At 33.0% G+C, this 13,014-nt stretch overlaps 1 protein-coding gene across 2 annotated transcripts in view; it reads right to left on the bottom strand.

Moving 5' to 3' along the window:
• DPYD (dihydropyrimidine dehydrogenase) overlaps positions 1 to 13,014 on the bottom strand; it is an 802,992-nt gene that overhangs the window by 609,980 nt on the left and 179,998 nt on the right. For both annotated transcript variants that reach the window (XM_035017962.1, XM_035017963.1), the window contains exon 4: positions 10,386 to 10,473. In XM_035017962.1, coding sequence (XP_034873853.1) covers positions 10,386 to 10,473 — 88 coding nt within the window. The remainder of the gene's footprint in view (positions 1 to 10,385; positions 10,474 to 13,014) is intronic.

Here is a 13,014-nt window from a genome sequence, read left to right as displayed (position 1 = left end):
CGAATTTAACCAATAGTCCTATCATATTCAGACTTTCATATCACCACAACATTATCAAAACAGCTGGTGGATTTATTTTAAAGTGTTCTTGCTTTTTCCAATGAGAGTTTTCACAGATGGAAGCATCCTTCCAAGATAAACTCCAATCTGCTGCATTTAAAAAATACTTGGGAAAGTTCAGTAAGTTTGCAAGTGTGAGAAGGGTGAATTAACATTACTTATACTTCTAGACTTAGTTGTCTAACGGTGAGTGTGCTAATGTACATTAATTTAATAGAAAATGTCCCTAATAGTACATACAGAAAGTATAAGCACAGGGCACACTGTCAAGCTATCACCATCTCTCAGTGAACAACCCAATGGTCTTCAGACATCTGGCAAAGGAGAGTGGGAACCTATCATTAACAGAACCCACAAAAACTCCTGCCCTCCCAGTATTCACTCTTCTGGGGACAGAGGGGTATAGAATAGGTTTGCCTGGTTTTACTCTGAAAACCTTCCCTTCATATCTCAGACATACTAAATTTTAGAAAAGTTTTGCACGATATGATTAGATTTTTAGAACTATGAATGTGTAAGGAAAGAATTATTCTTGTAGAAAATAAAATTTTTTTATCTGACCTTGAGATGCTAAACTAGGAAACACATGTGAAGGTGCACACAGGTGCGTGCACACAGGTTTCTGAATTTAATTCTGCTTATATTATACTGGGGTAAAATTTAGTATCTCTTAATCTCAGTTTCATCACTTGAAAAATGCAGATCAGGGCGCCTGGGTGGCTCAGTTGGTTAAGCGACTGCCTTCGGCTCAGGTCATGATCCTGGAGTCCCGGGATCAAATCCCACATCGGGCTCCCTGCTCAGCAGGGAGTCTGCTTCTCCCTCTGACCCTCCTCCCTCTTATGCTCTCTGTCTCTCATTCTCTCTCTCACAAATAAATAAAATTAAAAAAAAAAATGCAGATCAGGGACACCTGGGTGGCTCAGTCGGTTAAGCCTCTGGCTTCGGCTCAGGTCATGATCCCAGGGTCCTGGGATCGAGTCCCACCTAGGGGGACTTCATCGTTTTAAAATTTTTTATTTAAAAAATTCCCCCTCTGCCTGCCTCTGTCTCTCTCTCTCTCTCTCTCTGATAAATAAATAAAATCTTAAAAAAAAATATTTAAAAAAATGCAGATCAAAATTCTTTCTTAACTCATCATATTTACACTAAGTATTTTTTTTAATTTGACACAGATAGCATGCCTAGTACATTATACAACATAGACTAGACTTAATAAATTTAAGTCTGCACCCCATTCCCCCTAGGCTTTTTCTAGCTAAAAAAGGTTTTCTTATAATGTTAATCCTAAGGTTTAAGATTTTAAAGATTATTAAAGAAAATTCATGTTAGGAAGCACAATAAGACAGCAAGAAAGAAGCAAAAACTATACAAAGAAAAGTAACTAAGTAACTTATCTCGAACAAGATTTAAAACAACAAATCCAGTGACTGTTGTAAAAAATTATATGTATAAGATAATTAGTAATAAAGGCAAAATTTCATTATTTATGCTATTAGAACTAGACTATAACACTCCTGTTTTCTTCTTTTCAAACAGAATAAAGTCAGATTATTTTGTGAGGGCTTGCTCTTCACTGACAAGAATGTGAGATTTCTTAATTGACATGGTGCTGCAGTGTCTACCATACTGCATTATTATATTGTGGCTCATAAAACCAGCTATCAGCCACTATTTGTACAATGGGTACAAATAAATTCACCAGAAAACTCTCCATTCCAAGTACATTAATTTAAACCCATTACTACTTTCAAAAGTAAAACTAGTTTTGATTATAATAATTTCCCTACATTTTTCAATTTACCAGTTTTCAGAAAACTAAACCCAAATTTCCTTAAGATGAAGTTTGCTGTTTCTGGAGGGGAGATGGGGGGTGGGGATGGGATAATCAGGTAAAGGGCATTATGGAGGCCATTTGGTATAATGAGCACTGGGTATTATATGCAACTGATGAATCACTGAATTCTACCCCTGAAACTAGTAATACAGTATATGTTAACTTAATTGAATTTAAATAAAAAAATTTTAAAAAGATGAAGTCTACTATGTTATACATTTTACCTATCATTTAAGATGTTAATAGCACTTACAAAATTGTCATGATAGAAAATATGTTGCTTATATGTATATATAAATATAATATTCTCTATATTTTATGCCCTGTATTTTCTATTTTACATATATATTTTACATTTATATTTTATATACTTTATATTTTAATAATGACTCATAATATACATACATTATTCATACAGATTATGTAGACTGATGTGGACAAAAGCACACTAGAAAAAAAATCAAGAAAATTTAGTTATTCTATCAAGTAGTTATGGGATCTGGGATAAATCACTTAGCCTTGATGGGTTTTGAATATCCTTTCTATACAATAAGATAGCTAGATAAATTAAAATTCCATTCATCTAGGTTCTGTTACATTTATTTTTACCTATTAATATTCAAAAATATTCTAACCAGTATCTTATGTGTTTATACAGATTTTCCTTTGTCATGATTCACTAAAGAAAAAAGTTGTGACTCCAGTTTAATTTACACATACATATATCAAACTAGATTGTAACTGTTCTATTTTTTAAATAATTTAAGTTCTAAAAAATATTAACAAAGGCATATGTTTAAATGTGTCCACACATACAACCACGAACAATATGGTATTACTTGTTTCATATAAAATTGGATTAAGTTGTAAAATGGAAATCTTTTATCATTTAGTTATACTGACATTAGTTTTGTATCACTTACATTTTGTAATAAATTTGACTAAACAGTGCTTTGAGTTACAGAAGGTTTTCCAGAACTAAATGTTCATCTTTTGAAACAAATATGAAGAAAAGCCGTTACTATTACACACTGTATTAGCTGTGATTAAGAGTAAAAATGTAACCTTTTAAAGGCCCAAAGATATATATTACAAAACAGAAACAAGACAGATTTTGCATAAGCATTAATGATTCAATAGACAATGTAACATCTATTTATCTTTTTCAGCAGAATACATTAAACAAGATGGGACATTTTGAAAATAATATTCCAGTCCTTTAACACTAGTAAATTTAGTATCCTATCATTTGCCAGAGTCAACACTAGGAAGTTATATATTAAAATTAAGAAATGAATTCTGGAATATTCAGTTAATGTTATATCAATTGACAAATGAATGAGGAGAAATGGGCATACATTTGCATTAATAATTTTAAATTAATATTTTATTATAGTCTGAACACTGTTCAATAATTATTTTGTAGAGCTTTTTTTCATTTTAGTGTTATATGCAGACAAAAGTTAGGGTATTCTGAAAATTAATATACTATCAGGGAAATGGCTTTAGTCAATGATAAGGTATTACCCAGTACAGTAATTAAAACACCTTGGTCCTGTCAACGATAGATAGACTGGCAGCACAAATAGAGGGTTGAAAATATACCTAAATAAAGGTGAAATTAAATATATGATAAATGTGGCATTTTAGGACAGTGGGAAACTATATTATTCAGCAGATTTGAAATTATTGTCATTCAGAGAAAAAGAAGAAAGTCTGGATTTTTCACTCTTTACACCAAAATAAAAACTTTAACCTCTCCGCTTTATTATATTATGTTACTAGTGACTTTAACTTATTATTTTTATTTAAAAATATACATACTCATTGTAGAAGTAAAGTAATATGGAGATTTCTAAGAAAAATGTTAATAACTTCTCTTCACCCTCCTTCAACCTCAACCAACTGAGGAAACTAAAGTTAAATTATATCCTTCTATGCCATGTTTCCTTATATATAAATTGGATTTTTTTCTAAAGATAATGTTATTCATATTAATATGCAACTTACTTTTTTTCACTTAATAGAGATATCCCTCTAGGTCAATAAATATAATAATAATATATTTTTAAGAATAGTCTCACAACACTCCATAATATAAATATTAAATGTAAATAAATATTACACATAATATAAACATAAACATATTATACATAAACACAAAATATTAAACATAATACATATTAAAATATAATAAATAATATATAATACATAATATAAACAGACTAAGCAATTTTCATAATGATGGGCACTATAGCTGTCTCAGGTATTGGCTACTTCAAATGATGCTACAATTACTACAATAAAATATTGTGTACCTATATCATTACATGGTGGTATTTTTATTTTTCTAGGAAGAGCACATAATAAAGCAGTGTTCGCACAATGGCATATATATTTGTAATTTACAAACATATTTCTACTGTGTGATGCTTATTGTTTCCTTCCAGCTTTAGGAGGTTATTAAACTTCTTAACTTCAACAATCTGATGAGAGAAAAGTGGTTATTAAACTTCTTGACTTCAACAATCTGATGAGATAAAAGTGGTATCCCATCCTTTGATTTACATATCTCTGGCTAATATGGAAGTAAGACATCTCTAATAAGGTTATTAATCGTTTGCGTATACCTCTTATGTAACATTTATGACATCTGCCTATGTGTATACTGGTTTAGGTTATTATTTAAATATCCAGGAACACTTTGATAACATAAGTTAATGCATGGTTAAAAAAAAAATCACTTTGTTTCAAGTTGGGTTAGCTTTTATATAAAAATGTGTGTAGTAAAATTTGTTCTCAGATAATTTATAGCTTCCAAATTATTTTTAATTCTTTTTTAATATTTAAAAGTTAGTCCATTTAAAATTTATGTTACATGGCCTAATGGGGGGTTCTTAAAGTAATTTCAAAATTATACCTGACTGATTTTTCAAAGAACCCATCAGTTTCCACTGAATTGAAATGCACTCTTCATTACATATTACATTCTCATATTTACTTGTTTCTTTTTACAGACTTTCATCTGCTCCAGAAAATATGTATTCCTGTACCAACACTACATGTTGATTATAGAAGCTTTACAGTGAGTTTAAGATCTGATGTGGCAAATCTGTTTTTGTCTTATTTTTCAAAGGTTTCTTTCTTTCATATAGCTTCCCAATTATTATTCCAGTATTTGCTAATCTGGGTTTCAATCAATCTAGACTACCCATTAGATCTTAAATAATTATTGCACTTTTCCACATGTATTGAGAAATAATTATCTGCTACAAGAGTAGATTTAAAAAGGTAAAATTATAGGTAAAATATTTTTAAAAAGCCATCATGAATACATTCATGAGCTGTCATGTCCAAGACTGAAAATGACAAGGCAATAAGACAGAAAAATAAGTGGAATCATCTTAAAGGCATTTGCTAAACCAGGTGAATATTGGATCCCATTTTCAGGTCCTCTGAGAACATAGCAGATATAAATCCCTTGTAAGGAAAAATGTATTCATTGCACTCCCCACAGAATTTCTACATATAAAGCTTCAAAGAAAAACAGAGTGGGTAAATAAATAAATTAATAAACATATGAAGAAATAAAGCACAAACAGTGGAAGCAGTAGACACTACTAACAGTACAATCAGACAGAGAGAAACTTTAATAGAACTCCCAGAGTATGAAAATGAGTATTTTTATATTATTTAAGGACAGGCTTGGAAAATGAATTAAAAGCTAGCAGAGTTTTTAAAAATACAAAAAACAAAAAAAGATAAGTTAACACTCATGGAGAATAAAGTAAAAAGGTTTAACATATATCTAATAGGAGCTCCATAAGGAGATGATAGAGTCAATGAGAAATTCCCCCAAATGATGAAAGTCATCAATGCACAGATTCAAGAACTCCAGTGAAAACTAAGCAGGATAAACAAAAAGAAATCCAAACTTAGGGGCGCCTGGGTGGCTCAGTCTGGTTAAACATCTGCCTTTGACTCAGATCATGATCCCAGGGTCCTAAGATCGAGCCCCACGTCAGGCTCCCTGCTCAGCAGCGGAGTCTCCTTCTCTGCCTTCTTCTTCCTCTGCACCTGCTCATGTACTCTCTCATTTACTCTCTCAAATAAATAAATAAAATCTTAAAAAAAAATACAACTTAGATAAATCACTATTCAGTTGAACACTAAAGATAAAAAGATCTTTAAAACAGCTCCCCTCCAAAGACACATAACACTCAAATGAACAATAATTAGGTTTCTATTAATTTTCCAATAACATCAGTATAAGCAAAAGTAAACCACTTTCCCATGGCAACTCCAAAACGAAAAAAAAAAAGATAAGAAAAGGGAAAAAAAATGAAAATTGGCAAAAATGTGAATAAAGCTAATCCAATATTGACTAATAAAGCATAACAATACTATCTTACCAAGTTTTAAAAGGATAAAATTAATAGACAGAAAACAGTATTTTATGACTTAGGGATGAGCTAATTTGAAGTACAGTACTTTACTCGCTACCAGAAGACCCACTCAGATTAACACCCTAAATGACACAGACCCATACTATAAAGAAGCTGTAAAAATTTGAATTCACTCAGTCCTAGAAAAAAACATTTTTCACATTACTCAAATATTGGCATCTCAACTATAAATGAAATTAACACACAAATTCAGAACTATTTATTTAAGCCAAATGGCATATTCAACTCTACATGTTTACCCTCTAAGCGCATAACAGAGTTTTTAAAAGCTGTGTTCTCTTGAGCACCATTTTATGGCAGCAGGGAGGTAAGTTTCTGACAGTCCTCTTAGAAAGAACAGAGGTCCTCATAGTTATCCTTTAGCAAAACAAGTGAGGAAACTAGCCTTGCATACCAAAAGAAATCTTACCACTACCTTTTTTATTTTGCATATTTAAAATATTCATATTTTCAAATACTATTGGGTAATAAGTTGTGGGCTTCCTAATTTTTTTTTCATCTCCTTATTTCTCGGTCATGATAGTGGGAGAAAACTCAGTTGGCTTACATAATAGGCTATGTATTTGGACATTGGTTTCTAGGCATTGGGAAGCCACTGACATTTTTTGAATAAAGCAGTGATATAATTAGAGCTATGTTTTTAGGAAATTATTCTGGAAATGATCAACATTTTACTTGAAAAAGGTATTAAACCACTTAGCCATTGTAATTGAAAAACAAACCCAAGAGGAGGATGAAGTAAATCTATTGAGTGCACTTCTGCTTTGTAACACTTTATCAGGGATATGTATGTGTGTGTATATATGTGTACAAACATACACATATACACATGAACATATATCAAGATGACTTCTTTTAAATAAAAATATTGTTGTCAATGGTTATCAAATGAATTCTGCTGGTGACATTTTTGTTTCTCCCCTGACTTCTCATCCTTTCAGTGGGCATCTATCAAAAAGAAGAGCTTTACATTGAGTCATTTAGTCAGCTTTCCTCTAATGTGTATAATTAAATTTAGTTATCTAGGTATAAAAGCCACACAAATCTGGGCACATGGATTCTATATAATATACAAATCAGTGGAAAAATCAATGCTTTACAATTTGACAGAAACTTTTGAAAAGAGAAAGTATCTCTATTGCTTAAAATAAAGCATCATGAAACGAAGGAACATTTTGAAAAACAGTCATTCTTTTTCACTACATTTATAGATCAACCTCATGCATTCTGATATAAAGTACTGTTTTTTTCCCAAAGGAAAGCTATCAAGAAACATAACCCAGTAGTCACAGTTTGATGACTCTGAAACGTGTACTTCCGATTGGGAGATACAATGGCAAACAACAGCCTGCATGTACGAAACAGAGAAAAACTGACTGAGGAGGTACAATAGAATTGAGTGTACCTTTGAAAACTAGAGCTGTAATCCAGTTTGTAAGAAAATAAAGAATGGAAGTATTGGCCTAAACTCCCTGAATCACAGAAACCTAACACAATATAATACAAGTGACATCCTTTTCTCAAAGAGGCACAGGCTCATTGAGTCTGGCAATTCAATTACCCTCTCAACCTGGAAAGAATCCCCCTCCTGAGTTGAGGTCCAATGGCAGAGCAATGTGGGAGAGCCTACATTGTACACAGCTGGTAAATATCTAAAAAGCTGCAGGTTTTAAAGAACAAGAATCTCTGACCTTTTATGATTACTTCAGTGATTCTTCAACAAAATACTACTTAACGATACAGTTCCCTAAATGCCTGGCAAAAGATCACATTTTCAATTAAATGTCTCCAACTATCTTCTCTTCATATCAAAATCCGTTTAAATATATAGCTAAGCAGAACGCTTCATTAGACAGTAAAGAATACAGACAAATTAATGAAACAGAAAGTTTTCCTAAAATAGAGATGATTCTGATCTTGCTTAGACATTTTATAAACTTCTCAAAGAATACCATTATTCCCTTTAGCTTTTTTTTTTCCCTATAAATTTGTATAGACCTTGAATGAATGGGGTATACACTAATTAGAATTACAATATCACCACTGAATTTTGGAATATCTAGGGGACATTTAGCTAGCATGGATCATAACTGTAATATCTTCTCATGCTTGAAGTCAAGAGTGCTACCTTGGAAATAATTTTAGCCAAAACACTTCAGCCTTCAAACTTCAGACATTTGGTTTCATTCCATTTCTATGAAGTCATTATTAAACAAAAAAGATTTCACATGTAAGTTTCACATGATTTATTTATTTTTACATATAAGACAAAGGTCTTGTGATGATAGACATTTGGGATAATATAAAGTTAATAATGAGGTCCCTTCCTAAACTAGAACTCATCTTCTTAATTACAAAACAAATATAAAGCATTGGTGATTTTCTACTATGCATGGGATTAAGTCTCAAATATTGAGCATAGAATGACAATATTTTCACAACTGAATCCCAGTCTAATTGCTTTCTCTCTTTCCCATCACTTTTTTTTTCTGTAGTCTAGGGCCTACCCTAGCCACACTGGAGTTATTATATTTGCCCAAACTTGTCACATACACACTCACATTGCTGCCTTTGCCCATGCTGAATACTCTTCCTGGATTGCACAGATTGCAGCACCAGCTACATCCAATATGGTGCAGCACCAGCCATATCCAATATGGTTAAGGTGTTCTTTTTTTTTTTTTTTGTATCTGTTTTTACTCATAAATTATGAACTCTTAAAAGGCAGGGTCATAGCAAGAACCCAATACAGTCACTGTGTTTGGTACATAGAAGCTACTCAGTAAATAATAACAGCTACAAAAACAGTAAGCCCTTGTATAATATTTACCATACTTAATGTAGAGGGAAATTAATAATTCCACATCAACAAAATATTTGTTAAATAATGACTATGTTGGTCGCATACAAGAATTATTTCGTTTATACCACAACCTTGTAAGACAGATACTTTCTTTCATAAATAATTTTCCCTGGGTTCACAATAAGTGTTCAATCTAAATATTTAACCTAGACTTAAAATCCTAATGAATATGTCCATGTAGATTAATACTATACCATATACCTAAGTAATAACATTAATTCTTTCAAAATCCTAAAACTATAGAAATGTACCATTTTTCTCCTAAAAATATTTTTTTTAAATAATTGACATTGAGAAATGATCTTTATAAAAAAGCTGGTTGTTGAAGGAGTACTTATGGGATTTGTACAGCATTTTAGAACGTAAGCGTCAAACACTGTGAAAAGAAGGATTCTCTGCATCCTTTTGGGAAGACTTCCTTCAGCTTTTGCCCATTTGCCAAAGCATCAGACACTTGGCTAAGAGCTCACAATACTCCTTTCACAAACAAAAGATACAATTAATTAATTATTCAATCAAGCATTCACTTAGTGAATGAAAAACTGGGCTTATTCTCACATCAGTTTAAAAAAAAAGATTAAAATTCCTTTTGTTCAAAAAGGAATATAAAAGCTCATAAAAGCCCATTGTCTATTTTTTGGTCTTGGGTGTTTTTTGGTTATAACTCTTATCTAGTCTCTGTGATTTATTCCAAATCTTAAACAAATTAACTGAACTTTAGCAACAGGGAAAAGTCCATTTCCTTGATGTGTCTCAGTGTGCCAGACTTAATACCAAAACATATCTTGAAACAAAAATATTTCACAAATTTGAAATGTGTTTTGTTAATCAATGACAGTTCCTATCTAAGCATTTAGCAAGCTTAAGCTACAGTCAATCTATTCAGTGAGTGCCTTGGATTAAAAAATCATTAATTTCAACAAAAACTAATTTTTAAGTCAGTAAACAATGAATATGCATTTTTCTAAAAATTATATCACAACTTGGAAGAGACTAATTAACAAAACGTACCACATTTTTACATGCCTATAGAAATCATATCTTCAATACTTCACCCAATTTACTAAAACAAGCTTTATGCTTTAATCACAGGTCATACTAGGTAGATACCAAGATCAAGTGCTGTTATTTTCATTTGCAGAGCTAAATGTGAATTTACCTTGTTTGCAATACTTGTGATGAAAGATTTGATATCTAGATTGGTTGGACAGCTCTTCTGACAGGGGGCATCTACACATTTCAGGCACCTAAGGAATAAAATGACCAGATTAAACAAACTATAAAGTAACTGAGATAATATTCTATATATTCTGTACCCGATACCCATTCAAAGTTAGTGTCTAGTAAGGACAAATAAAATAGTGCTATTTTTTTAGGTATAAAATCTTTTGTAAAGCAGGAAATATAGAGCATCTGTGTTTCATTTTTTGTACACCTTCTGAGATGCATAAAATAGCACCACTCAGGTTAACTGCCCATCCTTTCCATGTTCCTCCTAGAGATTAAGAGGACTATACTTATTTAAGATACATCATTTATTCATTTACTAAACCAGTCTTGTTTTGACCTCTAACTAAACTGACAATGCTTAGAGAATGCAGTCTTTTATCATAAAAGTTTTGTATGCCTTTACACCACAATTATTATACGAACACAAAAGCAAAGTCTCTCTCATTTTACCACTCGTTACATCTTTCTTCCTCTCCTCATGCCTCCCACTTTGTCTCCCACCTTTACTCTCTCCCTCCTTCTTTCCCTCCCATCATCTCTCCCTCCCTCCAATTTTCTGATGTTTTTTAACCTACAAACTATTCACATGGCAACTGGGCTTTGTAGTACATACTTCAATGCATAGCCCAGATCCACCCCCTTCCAGAACGAAGCATTTATTCCCCTGCTGCTGCGCCCTCAGCCAAAGAGAACAGGCTTAACCAAGGTCATGTCCTCTTTCCAATGGCAGGCTGCTTCCAATTACAGGTCAATGAAGAGGTTAGAGGCCCAGTACCTTTTTTTTTTTTTAAAGATTTTATTTATTTATTCATTAGAGACAGAGAGAGAGAGGCAGAGGGAGAAGCAGGCTCCCAAGGAGCAGGGAGCCCGATGCGGGATTCGATCCCAGGACCCTGAGATCATGATCTAAGCCGAAGGCAGACGCTTAACCATCTGAGCCACCCAAGTGCCTGAGGCCCAGTACCTTTGCCCAGACTTGGGAACAAGTCTGCAGAGACCCACTGCACCCTTTATTATGGCTATCTGTCTAATCCTGATTCCTTCACTCTTATACAAATGTTGATCTTCTAATAAACTTCCTGTGTACTAATCTCATTTCAAAATCTGCTTCCTGGGGAACCGGCCAGAGATAGGTTCAAACTTTAGTGTGTTTAAGAACCAGCTTGATAAATGTCACAGTTTCCAAAGAGGAGCCCCTCCTCAGTCTGAGTTATTGGCCTGGGAATTTGTATTTTTTGGGGGGAGGCTTTGAGGTGATCTGATATACATGGTTGGTTCTATAGAGCAAGTTTAATTACTACATCAGGACTGAAACCACAGGCTAGAACGGTCCTTAGTTTGCACATTAATGTGTGTTATTTATTTATCCACTTAAGAAATATCTAATGAGCCCCTGTTACATGGCAGAACCTGGGATATGAGGATATAAAACTGATAAACAAGACCACCATGGTCCTGCTCTCATGCACCTTGCAGTTTGGAGGAAGTTCACATGTATAAAAGGCAATGGTAGTTGTTAATGTGAATTTGGGTGAAAAGAGAATCCTAAGGGAATATTTAAGAGGAACAGTAGTGCTGGAGGGAGAGAAACAGAGAAAGCTCATTGGAAAGAGTAATACTCAAAGGGAAGATTTCAGAATGAATGGGCACGAGGGAAGTGGAAAAGAATGGGATTTGGAGTGCAAGGTCACTCAAGAGAATGACCCAATATGTGCCCAGGCCTGGAAAACATGAAAAGGTACATAAACTAATCCAGGTTGGTCGGTCACACAGTGAGAACAGGAGTAGAGAAGAATTAGGCTGGAGATCTAAAACTTAAAGATACACCACTGCCACATTTGTCAGAAGACCAGAATTCTCCAAGAATTTCATTAAGAATGAATCCTACACTGCTCAGTGACAAAGGTGACTAGCTAGCTCATTTTCTATCTACTTCCATGTGTAAAGACCTTGCTTCATTTCCTTGAGAAAACAATACCGGTCTCCTTGTCATTCTTTTGTGAGTAGGAGAGTCCTCGTCATTGTCTGAACCAATTTCTCAGCACCTAATTAATATCTTGTTTTTAAATCTGATCTCTTTTCTCTGGTTTGTGCCCTTAGCCTTCTCTCTAAATTAAATTTTACACAATGAGTACCGAAGGCTTTTCATAATCAATTGTCCTCTCTGAAATGTAGTCATTAAACCTCTCCCCTATCATTTCTCTAAATGCCATTGTTAGATTCACATCTATCATTTAGTTGAATTCCTATCTTCTCATACTCATGATTTTTCCCCTAAAACACTGTCACTAGGTCAAAAAGAAATTCTTGAAAGTGTAATCAGCAGCATTCATTGCAGAAGCATAATGCATGGTCTATTTGGTCTATGATGTTGAAATGAGGTGATATTATATGTGTTATCTTCACATGGATAAATATGTTGAACATTATTAGTGATTTGAAAGGATCTCCTATGACGTAGTAAAATAAAATAGCTAAAAATTTAACAAATAATATGCCATCTTAAATATCTTCTAATTCATTTAAAAAAGTCATTTCAACAGTTTTAAAACTATTTG

Source organism: Mirounga leonina, unplaced genomic scaffold (assembly GCF_011800145.1).
Source record: "Mirounga leonina isolate KUSES-001 unplaced genomic scaffold, KU_Mleo_1.0 Mir_173, whole genome shotgun sequence".
NCBI lineage: Eukaryota > Metazoa > Chordata > Mammalia > Carnivora > Phocidae > Mirounga > Mirounga leonina.
Note: the sequence above shows the minus strand (reverse complement) of the source record. Positions and strands in the feature narration are given on the sequence as shown.